This window comes from Hemicordylus capensis, chromosome 5, assembly GCF_027244095.1.
Source record: "Hemicordylus capensis ecotype Gifberg chromosome 5, rHemCap1.1.pri, whole genome shotgun sequence".
Lineage (NCBI taxonomy): Eukaryota > Metazoa > Chordata > Lepidosauria > Squamata > Cordylidae > Hemicordylus > Hemicordylus capensis.
Genome location: NC_069661.1, coordinates 49,523,770 through 49,542,606, shown reverse-complemented (window position 1 = coordinate 49,542,606; position 18,837 = coordinate 49,523,770). Strand labels below are relative to the sequence as shown.

Sequence of the window (18,837 nt, the reverse complement as noted above, 5' to 3'; positions counted from 1 at the left end):
ATATCCTTGTGCTAGTGCAACAGCATTACACTAGCACAGCATTAGTCTGGATGTAGTGGGGGGGGGGTTAATGGCCACTAATAAGTAGTTAAAAAAAATTCTTATCCAAGGGAACAGTTCATACTTGAACGTATTCTAGAGCAGAGAAAAAGCTATCCATTCCTCAAATATATTTTAAGTGACTTGTGTGCTGACTCTGTTGAACTGGTCACAAGGTGGCTCACAATACAGAATATTAGGAACACTAAATACAGTACAAATATAAAACTCATACTTGAACTTTGCTAAAAATTATATAGATTAATACACACACTCTAAAGCAGGCCTGCTCAACTTAGGCCTCCCAGCTGTTTTTGGACTACAATTCCCATAATTCCCAGCCACTGTAGCCAATAGCCAGGGATTATGGGAGTTGTAGGCCAACATCTGCAGGAGGGCCGAAGTTGAGCAGGCCTGCTCTAAAGTCTTCAGAGTTTGAATTTTGATATTTATCACCATTTGTATCCCCCCACTTAATCTAAGGAGCTCAGGATCATGTAGTTATTTGAGCTGGTTGATGTAGAGTTACCTCCACTCAGTCCTCATGAAAGCCTTGCCAAGGTAGGCTAGGCTGAGAGGGACAACAACTGGCTCAATGACACCCAGTGAGTTTCAGAGCCCCTTACAGATTTGAACCATCCGATATTCTAGTCATTACACTACATTGACTTTATCCTCAAACCCTTGAGAAGCATCAGATACTGTATTAAAATTTCTGGCCACTCACATGAGTCAATTCCTCTTTTTTAAAAAAAAAGTTACTCATCACTATTTGGTGAAAAAAATTGTACTTGTAAATTGAAACAATTTAGTTTACTTAACACCAACAGGTTCCAGTAACATGATTCTATAAATCACCTCAAACCAGAAGAGGCAGGACATTTACTAAATCAAAGAGCTGCAAGTTTAACTTGTATGATGGCTGGACAAGCAAATGTCTTAATTCCTCAACCTTGTTTTCAAATGGTGGGTCTAAAAAGCGACATTAGTGGACATGAGATAATAGGTTAGGGGATACTGCTGCCATCTGAGTTTGCTGTTGGTCCCAATAGAGTTCATTCATATTGAAGATTATTTTACAAATACTTCATAGCAGCTAATCCAGACCTAGCTGATACTGCATGAATACTGACAGACAAGAGTCAACAAAAATACAAGTTTAAAAACTCTTACATGTCCTCCCATGGATATTCCAGTCATTCCTAGAGGTCCGTAGCCTTCTCTCTCAAGCCAGTGCAAAAGAGCTGCTGATTCCAGCACAAGGGCTCCTCCCATCACAAACAGGTCCGAGACATTTTTTAGACATGACCTTCTTTTCTCCCAAAGACAGACAAAATTTATTCTAAAAAACACTAGTAGTCCCCCCACTAATCACACCTACAATATTTCATGAAGCAAGCCTTTTTTTTTTTTTTTTTAGGCAATGGCTGATATTCAGAATACTTCTCATGAGTAGTATCAGTGAAATTAATGGGACAAGTTAGTGATGACTTACTAAACTTGTCCCATTAATTTCAATGGGACTATTCAGGCATTCTGGATTTCAGCCCAGATCTTAATGTCTGCCCATTTTATTTGAGGTAAGTTTTAGGATATATTTTGTATTATGTTAACTGAAGGCGAATAGATAACACACTGTGTATTCAAAGAGCACTTCAAAGTAAAGAGTTTCAAAACACTGCCATCACTGGATTTTTGAAAAGTGTTCAGACTGCTATGAGACAAAAAGGTTAATGCATATTGACACTGTAGGAATACATGCCAAAGGAACTTTGGCCATGAATACCTGGCTAAATTAGGAAATCCAGTTACTGTACGGCCAAGATTTTAAATTTGCTACTATGACCTTTGGCAATTTATTTTGCAGTGCTACCTGCACTGTAATCACAAAATTCACTTTTTAAGTAGTAACGCGGCAGGTTTGTCTACCCACAGGAATACCACACTTTTAACGTCATCTCAGTTATACTTTATTACTTATACATGGAACATTACTAAGATAGAACTACTATGACTTCTTCATATACAGCTCTCAATTCTGTGAAATGACCCATTTTTCATACTTCTGAATGTCTTGTAGCTCTCAGTTGCCGAGTACTTGGAAAATGGTCATTTAATTCAAAAAGCTTAAACAAAGGTTCTAGGAAAAAAACGTTAAAATATTCTTCAAAACCTTCTAATATGCAAGGCAAGCTTAAGGAGCCCCTTTAGAATTCTGTAATTTCTGAACTAGCAGAATGAAAACTATTTGCTGTACTTACTACTGTGGCTCTTACAAAAGTTACATAAGATGTTTAAAGCCACATAAGTTGTAACAAAAGTAAGTATGTTTATACAGTTTTAAGCAGTCTATTTTTTTTGAGCAAAATGTGATTAACTGTTAATACTTACAACTGATCCTTAGGCTTTCTACATCCATGTATAGTTATGAGTCAAAGAAATTAATATGGAAGTGGACATATGCTCTGGGTTTTAGAAATTATGAAAAATTTGTGTTCTTAAAAAAATAAAGACAGTAACATGCAACAGTAATTTTACCAGTGAGCTTTTAGTTAACTATTTGGCACTCAATGTACTAGATTAGTTCAACTCATCATAATTTAAACCAATAATCTGATCACGGATAAAAAATATGAATCCAGGCTCTTCCAGATAGCAGCTTAAAATACAACAGGGACCTTCATAGAATAAAATGATTTACCAAGGTAAGAAGGGGAAAGCACAACTATGTCAATCTATATTCCTTATTCTCAAGAAATCGTGTAAGCAATATTTCAGAAAAATAGGATCATGCTAAAGAAGCAAGCTTCATCTCAGAGAGACCAAAGACATGTAAGCATTACCTCTGAAATTCAGTGTGGAACCATGGGCCACATGCTGGATACAAGAAACTTGAGTTTAAATGTAAACTTCATTAACTGGGTAACTTGTTTGAGCTAATTAAGTCATATGGAATTGAAGTTTGCCTTCTAAAATTGAAATATGATGGATCTGGCTTACTGTTTTGTTACAAGTTTGAACAAAGGTAGTTTAGCATAAAGATCATTATGCAGAGGTGAGGCATGGCATACACTCAAATATGAGAGGTTCCTTCTCAGCACCTGCCCCAACAGAACCGCCAAAGAGTTTGCTAGGAGTCCATGTTTAAAATGCAGTTTAAGAATTTGTCATGCAACCATTTTAAATATTACAAATGTTTCCCCTTTATTCCCCAATCTGCTTTTAAAGCTTTTCCTTAAAAAGGAATGTTGGTTTATTCTGTGAAGTTTATTCTTACTGATGTTATGGAGGCCATCTAGGATGGGTTATCTCCTCCCACTGTTTCAGAGAGCCAGGACTGAAAGAGTATCTCTCATCCAGCTATAGAAAGGCTTTTAATTATACTCATTGCAAGTCTTTTGGTAGCTGGAGGAGAGATCTGCTTTCAGTTTTCTTCATAGCCAATGCAATCAGGAGACCAGCAGAAAGGAAACTGGACAATATGTGAAGAACCTGACAGTGTTTGCTGAGAGGCACACAATAGATTGACAACAGATGTGATAGGAGACACCAAACTAAACATAGGGATTGTCTATCAATATAGCTTCTTTAAGTAACTGCATGTCTTGATGGCAGGAGCCATGATCCATAATAGGTGCCTGGTCCTGATGTGGGCTCCAATTCCTCTATCTTACTGTACAGGCATCTGCAGGTAGAATTCTACCTATGCTGATGCTATGGGGAGCTAGTCCAGCAGTGTCTGTAGAATCTGTCCTACCCTGAAGGAGAGCCCTCTGATGATGATCCTATAATTTCTCCAGATCTCTAGTATCCAGAGCATGGGAGAGGGAAGTAGAAGACAAAGGTTGTATATCACTATTGTCTGCCTGAGGAGCAGGGGGAAGCAGTAGGGAGTGGCTGCCTAGTGCTAGCTGCTCCCTGCAGTGACTGTCATATTCACTGTTCCCTCTAACAGGGATTCCCAGATATTGTTCACTACAATTCCCAGCATCCCCAGCTGCAGTGGCCTTTGGGGATTATGGGTTTTGTAGTCAACACCTGGGAATCCCTGTTAGCGGGACCACTGGTCATATTGAATCTTAGCACTTAGCTTGTGGGAAGGACACTTTTATGGCTGCCTCCTTTTTTGACTGTTTCCCTGGCTAAGCTGGAGTATTTGGTGTGCTCCAACACCTTTGTGGGGGATCAAATGGGGGAAAGAGTGATATGTAGCTTATGGGTGATGTGGACCTGGTCAGAAGTGCCCATTGTGGTTGACTGGCTCTGTTCTCTAAAGCCCTTGGGTGTGGAGGGTGAGAGCAATGGGGCTGGTGACTTCTATCCTTCAAAGCATGTAGCCAAGGAGGGTCACTGTCATTTGGCTGCAAAAGAGTTTCTCTCAGGCTCCTCTGGACAAGTAGAATTAGAGCCTTTGCACTGGGAAGAGAATGCAACATGGGAAGCTCTGAAGGGCTGTTTGGAAGCTGCCATACCCTTGGTTGTCAAACCCGAGACAAGGTAGCAGACAAGCAATGGATTATTTTTTTTAAAGTTCTGTTTTATAGACACAGAAAAGGAGAAACACAGATGAGATTACCAGAACTCGGTAACAAAGAAGGGGAGGTGAACAAAAAGCTGTCTCTGGAGCAGACAGGAAACAAAAACTAAAAAGGGGATCTCTCCTCTAGTTGCAAAAAAGATTCCAATTAGTACAAGTCCTGCTTCTCTGGAGCAGGGGAAGGAGACAACCCTTCCTGAATTGTCTCCTATACCAACAGAGAAGTAGCAATTTCAGGGTTCTGTAGCTACCCAAACAGGACCTTAAATTTTTTTTTACTGCATACATGAATACAATAAACTGTACATGTGCCGTTCTGAATATAATGGCTAAGAGTGCTCTACATATTAGTTAGAGATGTGACTTCTGTGCAGATGTCAGAGCTTATCACATCATCATTTTGGAGTTATATATACCTCTTAGATTTACAATTTGCAAAATTCTACAAAATATTTACAACTCTGATACACCTTCTCCTCACCTCACACTGAAATAGTTCTTTGACAAACTATCACAATGTTTGTGTTTAGACAACACCAATTTTCTTCTCTAGAGTTATACTTCCACTGACTTTTTTCTTGAATAAAAGGATATAGTACGGGTTTTCCAACAACAATGAAGCCATGGAGGCCTCTTTGATCATTGGACGGGCCATTAAAGTACGTCTCCTCCAAAAATGCTAGAACAAAAATTTAAAGGAGGTAAGCAGTTAATATTTATGTATTGTTAAATTTCTATACCACTTTCATTAAAACCATCTCAAGGTGGTTCACACACAGGTTAACACAAGTCTACAAAAGTCACAAGTAAATTATTAACTAGAATATTAAAACACACATCTGATTAAAAAAGCACAATATAACTGTAAGTGATACAAAGCAGCAGCAATATAAACAATCATAAAAGCCTGGGTAAAAAAACCAAGATTTCACATGCTTTCTAAAAACTGTGATGGAGACTGAGGAGTGGATGGCCACTGGGAGAGCATTCCAGAATCTGAAGGCAACAACTGAGAAGGCTCTGTCCCGCATGCATGACAGCCAAGCCTCCCTCACTGTTGGCAACTATACCTACATTTCAGGCTTTTAAGAAGTATTAACAAGCAATGTTGGGTGCTTACATGATCTCCAGTGCCTGCTAAATGAATACACACAGGTCTGTATTTGCTGTTCCATCTCTTTGGTACTATAAACTGAAACCTAATCAAAGAGGAGGCAACCATTAAACACACTCTGGCTTATATCCAAAGGACTGAACACAAGCAAGTTCACAAAAGGCAATTTCCCCACCTACTCCCTCCAACCACAGCCTCCTACTACCAATAGTCAGAACTGGAAAACTTCCAGATGGGGGTGGAATGGGGTGTCAGGCTGCAAGGGGCAGAGAAAATTAGGTGAAAGCACCTCTCAAGCTTTTTCAGCTACAGCTGTAGCGAAATTGATCCCAATGACATCTGAACATGCAAAGCCAAGCTAGCCAAATATATGTTAAGAAAAGCGGCATGTTGGGAAGTATCCAAAAGAAGTTAATCATGGCTGAATTGAAATGAATGAAACTTAAGTTAGTCAAAACATGCCTCACTGATTTCATTGGTGCTTAGTGCTGACCAGCTCTCTTTGGATACAACCCATTGTCCAAGACCCAAAGAGCCCTCTCAGACAACAAGGTTAGTTACTTTTTTAATGAGGTGCTCTATGAGACAAAAACGTGGAAGTGAAATCCTGATCAGAACACATGTGAATTAAGATGCACAATGCACTAGCTTTGCCCAGTATGACTTTGTGCAGACAAACATGGAAGGCTACTCTTATCAAAATACAGGTACTTCTATGTCACCTTTAACAATATTTAGACAACAACCCATTTCATTCTGTCACTAATGACTAAACTTATGTTATATGCTTGTCCTTACTTTGCTGTGATGGATTCTGTTGGCATGATGTCTGGAACATAGTGAGCCAAAGGAGAAATGAAGTGTCCATCAAGGATCTTACAATCTGATTGCTCCTCAGCCTACAAGAACATTGCATTTTTATGGTAACCACGGAATATTAACTAACACACAAGCCTGATGGAAAAACAAGTTCTGTAACAATTTCTACAAGCATAGATTTATAGCTTTACCCTTCTTAAAGTTTCCCCACAGTTAACACTAGAAACTGGATAAATTTACAATTGAAGTTTGGAATACAGATTCTTCTAGTTTGAAAAGAGCTAGACCCAAACCTTCAGGTCCAGCTGAAAATGGGGTTTGCCATTGCTGCTAGCCAGCATTTCCTGCTAGTTCTCCTCACCCACTTTCTGAACCAATAAACCTTGAGAAAGGGAGAGAGTAGCAGCAGGGAGGACCAGCTAGATGAAAGACCTTTGTGGCCTCTCTTTAACCAAAAATGATGCTTCTCGAGGTTCACAAGTAAGAACCTTTAACCATATGCAACACACTACCCTGCATGTCCTAACTATTAGAAAGAGCTGTAAACACAGTTATTCTCTCTCCTTTCCTGGAACGTGTGCAGGCCATTTCCCATGGCCTATTGTGGGTGGTAACAAATAAAGTCAAAGTCTAGGAAAGATTGTACATTTATTTATGTATTTTATTTTTTGCTAATAGCTCTAAGTATTTCAAAAGTGATATGTCAAATTTCTAACTTACAGCTTATCAAAACAGCTTCCTTCCCACACACATCCTTAATACCAATCCACACAAAAACACTTCTTGAAAATAATTGGTTGTGCATATCCATAAGACAAATGTATGAACTAATAAATACAATTCTACCTTGTCGATATGCACAGGATAGTCTCTTGCAACCAGGTCCTGGCATTTTTCCCTGTTTCCAATAATCTTTCTGAATTCAAATATTCTGTTAAGAAATAAAACAGTATCATCATTCATATAAGACTTGTTGGACTAGAAACCTGGGCATTGATATTAGGGATGGGCCTGGACCGGTCCGGAGGCCATTGAAAAGGCCTCCAGACCGGTCCGGACCTGGGTGGTTCAGTTCGGGTGGGGGGGGTACCTTTAAGAGCAGTGGGAGGGTTTACTTACCCCTCCCACCATGGCGCCGTAATCCTATGAGTAATTGGGGTGGCAGGACACCTCCCTGCCGCCCCTTCCCCAACGTTGCTTGCAAAAACTCCCAGCAGTCCTTTGCGCGCGCGTCCTTTGGGAGCATCCTTGGGAGTGTGCGCACAAAGGACTGCTGGGAGTTTTTTGCAAGCAACGTCGGGGAAGGGACGGCAGGGAGGTGTCCTGCAGCCCCAATTACTCATAGGATTATGGCGCCACAGTGGGAAAGCAGCGGGAGGAGTAAGTAAAACCTCCCGCCGCTCTTAAAGGTACCCCCCCACCCCAGTGCCGGACCGCAGTTGGCGGTTCCGTGCACACCCCGTTGATATTCCAGAGGTAATTTGTGTAAATGCCTTTAAGTTATTCTCATGATCATTTCTGAAAACTTCTCTATTTAAGCATATGTATAGGTGGTATCTGAACCCCAAAGACTAAATAAAATTATGTTAATACACATGCATATAAGTGTTTGAAGTGCATAACTCAGATCAGCTTTGGTAGACCTGCCTTAAGACCAAATGTTTTGATTGGAACATTAATAGCAGGATTTGGTTCATTTAAAGGCTGGCGCCATAGAAATAGTTGCAGAATGGCTGCTTAAGACTGTTTTTACAGAAGTGCTCCTTTTGCTGAATATCACCAAGAAAGTTCCATTTTATCTGGAGTTTCTATATAGATATCTTACTTCTATAATAAAAGAAATATGAATTTGATTCAGATATGACAAGATATATAACACAAATTTGGACAGCATCTGGACTAGTCAGTCATGACTAACTACTATGAAAATAAATGAGTAATTAGATATGACTAACTGAAGTTCCATTAATTTCAATTGCTATGTAATTGCTATGTAAACTACATACTGTCCATTGTGCTTGACACAAACATGGATTAATTTTGACTATAGCAGAACCTCGATATTCACGGATCCAGCATCTGCAGATTTGCGTATCCGCGGTCAGGGATCTTAGTATATGCAGTCAAAATGCAGCAAAAAAGGGTTTAAACTCACATATCCATGGGTTGGGGGTGGCTGGAAATGACCTCAGAGGACATTTCCAGCCACCCTTTTGAGCGCAGAGCTATTTTATGGCTCATTTACTTGAGGAAAGACTGCAAAAAATCATGGAACACACTTTTAAAAACTGGCTATTTCTGGCTTTAAAGGGGTATTGCTGGTTCATGGGAGGCCCACAAAGCATGACAGGGCACTTTATTTTGCCCTCTTAGGCATTTGGGGGGCAATTTTCAGGCCTCTGGGAGCCTAACCCGTGATCCCATTGCCCTGATGACTTGCTATTCACGGTTTCGGTATCTGCAGTAATTGCGGAGAACGGAACCTCTGCAAATATAAAGGTCTTCCTGTATGTCTGGATGATCTTAATTACTTTTCTGCTTAAAATATTACCATAGTTAAGTTCAAGAGGAAGAACTCATGACATGTTTAAATTTAAAGACTTGTGTTGCATTAGAAATACACATATACTAAATGCAGATATTCTCTTTGTAACACACTATTACCCTTTTTTGTTGACACAGTATCAAAAGTTTCCAATGATTCAGTGTACACTCAAGAATATAAGTTTGGGTTTTGGAGCACTGACAAAAAAATTGTAAGAACACATCTACACTTATAGGAACTGAAGCATGAATCAACTGACCATTACCTTTTCAAGTCTTCAGGTCTTCCCCATCCTTGAATGAAAAGTTTTGTGAGAAGAAGGCGTCTGTACAAAACATCTAGTTTGCTTACACCCATTAGCAAAACATCTGGAAAAAAGCAAATATAGTTGCCTCATTCTAGATGAGAAGTATGACACTGTGGGCCCTTTCGGACATAGGACGAAACCATGCGTTAACCAACATGGTTAATTCTTGAACCCGGGAATTGTCCCGCAGATGATCTTCCAACCTGGGTTGGGCAACCTCCGGTTTCAGGGCAGAGGAGTCTCTCCCTCTTCCTGGCCTACCGAGGCCACATCCCAGTAAGCTCTGAGGCGCTCGTGGCACCAGACTATGGGCAAGGGGTAAGCAGGGCAGCAGCTATTGGCCACGATCTTCAAGTGGGATCGTGAATGGTGCTGGGCACGATAGGCAATCATGCCTTTTTGGCATTGGCTGCCAGCAGCAGGGCAAGGGCATTTATACCCTTTCAAATTCCATTTAAGCCTTTTTCCTCACACCACTTACACTATCATGCTCGTAAGAGTCCTGCACCCAGTCTCACACAAACACAATTACTGGTAATGGGTGGACAGAGAGGGGCACTATTACTCCAGAAAGGATCATGATGACTTCGTAGGAGAGGATATGTATACGGGTCCATTGTGACCAAGGATGCTCTTGTGACGGCAGACCCAGTCAAAGCACTCCAGGAACCCCCAACACACTCCTGCCCCCGTGTCGGCTGGGGATTAGCCCACTCATGAGAGGGCCAATCCATTGGAGGACCAGAGGCTCCATGAGCTTCATGCCTCCATCAGACTGCATCCTCACGAGTTAAGCCATTCAATAATAGGGGCCCCTGCTGATACAAGGCCTCTCACAGAGTCCAGACTGCTCCATGTGTCTGGCCATTTCCCTCTGGGCTCAGTCTGGCAAGATCGGGGATGGCTCCTAGTACACAGTCAAAATTCCTGGGCTGGGACCTGCGATGCAGTGTATGCAGATGTGAGGGGAGCCCCTATTTTCAATGATCCATGGTAAGCTGGGTGGCCGCACTGGGGAAAAATCAAGATGATTATGTGCCAAGGGATGGCCAGACTGCCGGAGTGAGCCTTTTCACTCCTGCTGTCCACCAGTCACTGCAACCTGCAAAGGTATTGGTGTGGTATCCTTCCCTGGGGCATGCATGGATCTAGCAACAGGGCTGAGTGGCAACAGCCCTCGAGCCCATACGCGTGTCTCTATGGCCTGCCACTCTAATGAGAATGTTGTATTGCCACACATTAGTGATCCAGCACTTGAACCCTCCGGTGTACCCCGAGACAGTTCTTATGAATAATGCCAGAGACTGTATGCTTGCACCCAAGGGGTAGGGTCTGGAGCCCCCTTCCCATACTAATTTGTACAAAAAATAATAATAGAGTAGAGCCACTCAAGAATTCCAGGGGCTGCCTTCCAACCCAAACTACAGGTTCACTCCCCTGGCATGTGTTATCTTTACTGGGAAACTGGGTTACCTGATTTGTGGTGCCACCTGGACTCCATGTGCTTGTGTAAATACTTGGTCATCACTTGATGTGTGGAGACCTCTCCACAAAGTACCCGCCTTTCTCTTCCAGCCCCTTTTTATGAGATTACCGGGGGGGGGGGCATGAGACACGTGGGCATACCCCAATGTGGCTTCTCTTTGACATGCTTTCAAGCTTGCGACTTGGCAACACAGCATCCCTGTTGCCGAGCAACAGCTGGAGGAGTGTATTAACTGACCCTGCCCTCCACATATTGATAAAATACTATGCACATACAAGTTATCCACACAGAATGAATTTTGCAGTGTATGTGGAAAGACTCTGTTCAAACTTTCAGACAGATGTATGAAAATCAGAGAGTGAGTCAGAAGATGAGTTCCCACTTCTCCTTCTAGGAACAGATTCACATGGAATTGCATTTGAAAGATTTCTTATCCAAATTTTGCAGATGGTGGGCTGAGACTGGATGTATGGGCTCAGATGACTTGGGCTAAGACCTGGCTTTAGAATCTTAACCACTGTAGCAGCCTGAAACCATCCATCCATACCAACACTCAAGTTAATTAAGTTATTTCAGCACCATTATTTGCACTGCAACTCACATTGCATATCTAAAAAGATATGCCTCTTGCCTGCTTGATTACTTTGTCCTACTGAAGGGTATATTAGAATGTGTAGATGGACGAAGTGGACACAGATAGTTAAACAGAGTAACTGCATATGCAACATACCACAGAATACAGAGCTACCTAATTTTAGTAACTGTATCCTGGTGGATGGACAGGCTGGAAATATTCTAGGCGTTCAAGCTATTAGAGAGTGAACGGAAGAATGCAGATCCTTGTTATAATAGAAGCAGTTTTATTTTTTTGTTCACACTAAGAGATCAGTTTACATGTATTAGTGTGAGAAGGCGCTTCAACTACAAGAAAACCCCATATAGTATATTGCAATTAATCCAGCTTTTATGGCTAAGCTGCTTTTCAGAACACACAGTTTGAAATCCCCCCATTCTTTGTCCTATCAGAGGTAACAGTTGTTGCTTCCAAAGGCCTTGATGTACAATGATGTGGTCCCAATTTGTGTTAAAAACCTTGGACTTTGTAAACTCTAATAACTGAGTGCAATTGTCCTTTTTCTCAGCTTCATATCAAACAAGCATTTCTCACACTATATGATCTCTTACATTCACAATAGTATGGATACAAATTTCTGAACAGGGAGTGATTGCAAGACAACATTTGTACACAACTGCGGAAAGACTTAATTCCTTACTGAATTCTGGAAGACATTTTAACTTAAGTGTTCTGTTTAAAAGGTAGGCTGTTCTTACAAACCTAGAACTCATACCGACATGATTACCTGTTGCACCTGATGTTCTGAGTTCTGCCAAGATAATAATTTTGAGAGGCAGAAGCTCCAGGTTAGTATATTAATTGTGCAATGTTAAGTCTAAGAAAATAAAGGTGTAAATGCTTTAACTCCATTAGTAGGCTCATTTTTATAGAACTGATTTGTTTTCAAGCAGTACAGCCTCTGCAATAAGCCCCAGAACACTAGAGTCATGGCATTTTTAAAATAAATCATAGTGTGCTCACTGACTCAAATACTGGTTAAATATCGAACATTTCATATCTTGGAATGGCATGCATCTATAAAGACTGATATAAGCATTTGTTACAATATATTGATTTCACAGCACCACAATTCTAGAAAGCATTCACATGCTCAGAGATGATGCATGACTTGATTTTTAGTTCTAAAATGAGAGTTGAGGTTTGGAAGGATGTGAAATTAAAAAGGCCTCTGAATTACTTTATGTACATTAGAAATATACATATGCAAGTTATAATTGAATGCTCTAACTAACAAGATTCAGATATGAAGCCAAGCCACCACCTCACAAATAGAAGGCAGCTCTGATATGGAGACAGTTTCTAGTAGTTTTGATAGTCAACTAATTAAACAATTGGTTTTAAAATGCTTCACTCTTAGCAAGTGGAGCTAGTAATTGTTCAGAGGTTGAGGCTATTAAATGATCTGGTTCTTAAAAATTATACCTACTGAAATAAATTTAAGCCACTTCTGAGCTCCCAATACTATAGATTAGAAGTCCCCAGAAGTAAAGATCTGAGACCTAGGAGATCTAAATTTAATCTATCAAAACAAGGAAGCTAACCTGAGTGTTGACATAATCTTAACACTTCTGAGCCTTATTGTTTTTGTATATTCAATATGCTTTTGCTATCAATACACTAGCCCTATTGATAGGAAGGAAGAGGTCAGGGCTCACGAAATCCACTAGCCTACTTGTCTGTGACGAGTGAAAATGATATCCAGCAAGTGGGGGGGGGGGAATCCTGATGAGTAATGTACCACCATAGGTGATGAGTAAAAATTTTGTCTGGCTGGTGAAGGTGAACAGAGCCAACATTTATTGACATCTGGCCAAAGTAATCATGCCCACTTTAGGCTCACATCAAACTGCACAGATCAAGCAACTAATGCATGCATGCACACACAATGACCCAACATAAGCAGAGCCAAATATTGTACAATTTTTAGAGACTTGCACTGCACCTTGATTTTGTCAGATAAAAATTACACATACAGTGAGGGAAATAAGTATTTGATCCCCTGCTGATTTTGTCCATTTGCCCTCTGACACAGAAATGACCAGGCTATAATTGGAATGGTAGGTTTATTGTAGCTTGAGAGACAGAATGACAACAAACAAACCCTCAAAAGCCCAGTGCCCAAAAGTCAGCGATGGATTTGCATTGTAGTGAGGGAAATAAGTATTCGATCCCCTATCAACCAGCAAGATTTCAGGCTCCCAGGTGTCTTTTCACTATATGCAGGTAACGAGCTGAGATGAGGAACACCCTCTGTAAGGGAGTGCTCCTAATCCCAGCTTGTTACAGTACCTGTATAAAAGACACCTGTCCATAGAAGCAAGCAATCACTCCACTTCCAAACTCACCACCATGCCCAAGACCAAAGAGCTGTCGAAGGATGTCAGGGACAAGGTTGTAGACCTGCACAAGGCTGGACTGGGCTACAAGACTATCGCCAAGCAGCTTGGTGAGAAGGTGACTACAGTTGGCACGATAACTCGCAAATGGAAGAAACACAAAACAACTGTCAATCTCCCTCGGTCTGGGGCTCCATGCAAGATCTCACCTCGTGGAGTTGCAATGATCATGAGAACGGTGACAAAGCAGCCCAGACCTACACGGGGGGAACTTGTCAATGATCTCAGGGCAGCTGGAACCATAGTCACCAAGAAAACAATTGGTAACACACTACGCCGTGAAGGACTGAAATCTTGCAGTGCCCGCCAGGTCCCCCTGCTCAAGGCAGCACATGTACAGGCCCATCTGCAGTTTGCCAATGCACATCTGAATGATCCAGAGGAGAACTGGGTGAAAGTGTTGTGGTCAGATGAGACCAAAATCGAGCTCTTTGGCATCAACTCAACTCACTGTGTGTGGAGGAGGAGGAATGCTGCCTATGAGCCCAAGAACACCATCCCCACCGTCAAACCTGGAGGTGGACACATTATGCTTTGGGGGTGTTTTTCTGCTAAGGGGACAGGACACCTTCACTGCATCGAAGGGACGATGGACGGGACCATGTACCGTCAGATCTTGGGTGAGCACCTCCTTCCCTCAGCCAGGGCATTGAGAATGGGCCGTGGATGGGTATTCCAGCATGACAATGACCCAAAACACACAGCCAAGGCAACAAAGGAGTGGCTCAAGAAGAAGCACATGAAGGTCCTGGAGTGGCCCAGCCAGTCTCCAGACCTTAATCCCATAGAAAATCTGTGGAGGGAGCTGAAGGTTCGGGTTGCCAAACATCAGCCTCGAAACCTTTCTGACTTGGAGAGGATCTGCAAAGAGGAGTGGGACAATATCCCTCCTGGGTTGTGTGCAAACCTGGTGGCCAACTACAAGAAACGCCTGACCTCTGTGATTGCCAACAAGGGTTTTGCCACCAAGTACTAAGACATCTTTTGTGAAGGGATCGAATACTTATTTCCAGGGTGGATTTGATTTCAAATCAAACTGATTTAAATCACGATTTAAATCACTAGCAGGGTGGATAAAAATTAAAAATTTTTTGATTTAAATCGGATTTTTTGATTTAAATCGGATTTTTTGATTTAAATCGGATTTTTTGATTTAAATCGGATTTTTTGATTTAAATCGGATTTTTTGATTTAAATCGGATTTTTTTATTTAAATCGGATTTTTTTATTTAAATCGGATTTTTTTATTTAAATCGGATTTTTTTATTTAAATCGGATTTTTTTATTTAAATCGGATTTTTTTATTTAAATCGGATTTTTTTATTTAAATCGGATTTTTTTATTTAAATCGGATTTTTTTTATTTTTATCCACCCTGCTAGTGATTTAAATCGTGATTTAAATCAGTTTGGTTTAAATCAAATCCACCCTGCTTATTTCCCTCACTACAATGCAAATCCATCGCTGACTTTTGGGCACTGGGCTTTTGAGGGTTTGTTTGTTGTTATTCTGTCTCTCACAGCTACAATAAACCTACCATTCCAATTATAGCCTGGTCATTTCTGTGTCAGAGGGCAAACGGACAAAATCAGCAGGGGATCAAATACTTATTTCCCTCACTGTAGGGCTATGCATGAGATACATATTTCTAAACTGCCATAGGTAAAGTGGACCTGGGAGCAAGTACATCCCCACTGACCCATAATGGATTGACTCTATACTTTTTGCAGCCTATAAATATGTTCACAACAGAACACAGAAAACATGCATACTAATGTTGTTCTAGCTCAACTAGCAAAGCTGCTCGTACTTGGGTTTTTGGAGCTGCATGAAGTTGTGATACTCCATGATGCTGTACAACTGAGTGACACACAGAAGGTTGCACAACCTGTTAAACACATTATGCCACTTGTCAACATCTTCCTCTATCACAAGGAACTAGTATGGAATAGACATTCCTTTCTTTGCACAAGATTTTTGTGCTATGTACAATAAGTGGATACAATACCAAAAGCCAACTAAATAAGTTAGTATTGCTATGAGACCCAAGTCCAGTTGAGGAAAACACCACTAGAACTATTCATCTACCATCACCCTTCTGGATATTCTGGATTTCCCTAACCAAAATGTGTCAAAAATTTATAAAATATTGGATTCAACAAGATTAGCATTTCCAAATACAAATAGCAATTTAGAATCAAAATAAAAACACAAATAAAACAGCCTATGATAATGCTGAAAGTGAGTTCAAGAACAAATAAGTTGACAATGTATAAATAGAACAGCATCTATTATGAGTCACATCATCAGTAATGTTGATTACTAATGTTTTGGACACATTATACATCTCTGTGATATGTTGAAGGTCAACGCATTATATGTAGCCACATAACGATAAAGAACAGAACTAAAGACCTGGCTTTCCTACAATGAGAAATAGTTTCTACCAAGAAATTCATGTGGCGATTTATAGCAATAAATATACTGAATCAATCTTGAAAGCAGTGAGACTAACAAAATACATTTATGAACAGAATGAAAACTGTACAAGAACTGGTATACACAATACAGAATTCTAGCAATATAAGTTTCTCAATCATTAATAATGATTGAATTATTCTATGAATTATTCATACCTGTTCCTGTTGATCTTGTTACTTCAGATTTTTCTTAATCACAAGGGTCTTTGACATATCTGCTGGTTCAAATTACAAGTGGGGAAATTCAAGATAAAATTCACATGCAATATCACATCACAAATTCTCATCAGAATTCTATCTTCGCCTTATCCCAAACTAACCTAGAAGATATTCTGTTTCACTGAAGTTGAAAGAGATACTTAACCCCCAAACCAAAGAGTTAGGGTTATTAATTAAAATAAATGTATCTACAAGTACAGTAATTCACTCATTATGGATGGTGGAACAACACTGTACCATGAACCACTCTTACTATAAGAGTGCAATCCATTGCCTAAATTAATTCTAAGGTGGGATATATATAGATATATATTCTGTAACAATAATGGTATCCCTGTAGCTAGCATATGAAAGTTTGAAAAACATGCACACAAAGCCAACACATACAGCCACCATGCCTCAATTCCATGGAGTGAGATGTTCTGACATATAACATGCCCATTGGCATTGATGAGAAAGCAAAACATTAACACACAGTCATCTTAACCCAGAAGATATATGAATACACCGTCTCTTCACAGAAGTTTTGTTTCCAATATGTCTTTGTGATGTTCTAACAGGGACGCAGCAGCTCACGTTTGAACTCGCCCTCCAGTCTTCGCAAGTAATCAAAGCTTCACTCATGGGGGTGGGGGAGGACCTGGCTAACTACACGCTTCTGGCTGAAACATGCCTTCACCACAGTCGCCAAGAAATAAAGAGCCCCCTTGTCAGGCAAGCGCACGTACGGAAGGAGGCGAGGCTTCTAGACTTTCTTACTATAACAGCCTGATCTATGCATGTTTACTTGGAAGTGAGCTTCAATGAGGCTGGCTCCCAATGGAGAATGGAGTCTGAAAAGACACAGAAGTAGTGAAGGGCGTGGGGGTGTGTGTGTGTGTGTGTGAAAAGAGGTTCGAAATTAGTTTGATCGGATTTCCAGAGCGTCCTCTCTTCTTTCCCCCGCAGTGCTCAGGACTGGCTGCAAGCTGTGCAGCCGCATCCTCCGCAGTCAAGGGGCTTTGCCCGCCAATAAGCTAGCGCAGGATTTGTTGCGAAGAGCCCCCGCGAGCCCCGAACCTCTGCTCACACCGCACGACACCAGAACCAACAACAACTTTTTACATACGGCTTTTCAACAAGAGTTTCCAAAGCGGTTTACACAAAGAAATAATAAATGAAGAAAGAGAGATCCATGTCCCCAAAGGGCTCACAAGGAGACAACCACACACACACACACACACACACCCCGCGAGGAGACGAACCGCTGGGCTTGCAGGCTTGCTCTATCCTTCGTGGTAGAAGGACGGGCCATAGGTGGGAAAGCACGCGCCTTCTCCCCACATGCTACCCCATGGCAGGCATGCCTCCGTCCTTGCGCTTCACTTCACCACACGACCTGCCCTGAGCCAGGCACACACCTCAGGGAGACGCGTCAGGCTGCACGTTTCACTCACCCAGGAGCCCGTCGGCAGCCGCTCTCTTGCTCTGACTGCCCCCCCGTGCCGCCACACTCACTATGAGAGGAGAGAAAGCCCGATGAAGAGGACAAGTGAAAGGAGAACGAAGAAGGGGGGCGGGTCCTCGTCCTCCAGGCACAGCGGCAGCGACTCCCCGCCCTCTCTACCTTTGTCACCGACTGGCAACCTCGCCGTCCGCGAGTGAATGAGGGAAGGCGGGACTAAGAAGCGCCCCGAAGCTCGTCTCAGCCATTCTCTCTCACTTCCGTTTACTTTTCCCGGCGCGAGAAATGACAGGAAGTCGATATTTGGTTTGGTGTGTTTTTTTTAAGGGGGGGGCGGGGAGAAGGAAAACCTCCGCAACCACTCAGCGGCTCCAAGACCCCGCCTTGCCCCTCACGTGACCAACACGCTCCCTCCCCCCTCCTCCTGGCTGTTTATAGTCGCCGTCGGTCAGCTGATGCTGCTGCAGCTTCCCAGTTGTTCCTATGGGGAAGCAACCTAGGGAAAGTCACGATGTGGGGAGGAGGATGGTCTCTCCCGTCCGCGCGCACGCGCCCTTAGCGTTCGGAGGTAGCTTCCTCCAGGGCGCGTGGGAAGGCTATGCTGGCGAACCCGCCTTCGAGGCAGCTGCCGGGTTGTAGAAGCCAGCTATGGCAGCGGCTGATTTGGTGCCTGAGTTAGAAGGGCAGGAGTCGCCTCTCCTCGGCCCCCCTGATGCAAGCAGCAGGTAGGAAGTGGGGGGGGGGGACGCGCGTGCAATTTGAGTCGTGGCGTGCGTGGTGGTCAAACTGCGTGTGACTCTGAACCGATCATAGTT

At 42.0% G+C, this 18,837-nt stretch overlaps 2 protein-coding genes across 11 annotated transcripts in view; one reads left to right on the top strand and one right to left on the bottom strand.

Annotated features, from left to right (window-relative positions):
* The window catches only part of ABHD18 (abhydrolase domain containing 18), a 51,862-nt gene that overhangs the window by 24,699 nt on the left and 8,326 nt on the right, over positions 1–18,837 (bottom strand). For 2 of the 10 annotated variants that reach the window (XM_053252246.1, XM_053252242.1), the window contains 8 exons: positions 16,516–16,574; positions 9,320–9,422; positions 7,356–7,440; positions 6,489–6,589; positions 5,697–5,775; positions 5,171–5,255; positions 2,431–2,458; positions 1,213–1,351 (listed from right to left, as the gene is read on the bottom strand). In XM_053252246.1, the coding sequence (XP_053108221.1) occupies positions 1,213–1,351; positions 2,431–2,458; positions 5,171–5,255; positions 5,697–5,775; positions 6,489–6,589; positions 7,356–7,440; positions 9,320–9,411 (609 nt within the window). In that variant the 5' untranslated portion in view covers positions 9,412–9,422; positions 16,516–16,574. Of the gene's footprint in view, positions 1–1,212; positions 1,352–2,430; positions 2,459–5,170; positions 5,256–5,696; positions 5,776–6,488; positions 6,590–7,355; positions 7,441–9,319; positions 9,423–16,515; positions 16,578–18,014; positions 18,393–18,837 lie in introns of those variants that run through there. The other 8 variants (XM_053252243.1, XM_053252240.1, XM_053252247.1 and 5 more) reach the window with 8 other exon arrangements.
* MFSD8 (major facilitator superfamily domain containing 8) overlaps positions 18,412–18,837 on the top strand; it is a 28,862-nt gene continuing 28,436 nt past the window's right edge. The window contains exon 1 of the mRNA XM_053252236.1: positions 18,412–18,747. Within this exon, the coding sequence (XP_053108211.1) occupies positions 18,671–18,747 (77 nt within the window). The 5' untranslated portion in view covers positions 18,412–18,670. The remainder of the gene's footprint in view (positions 18,748–18,837) is intronic.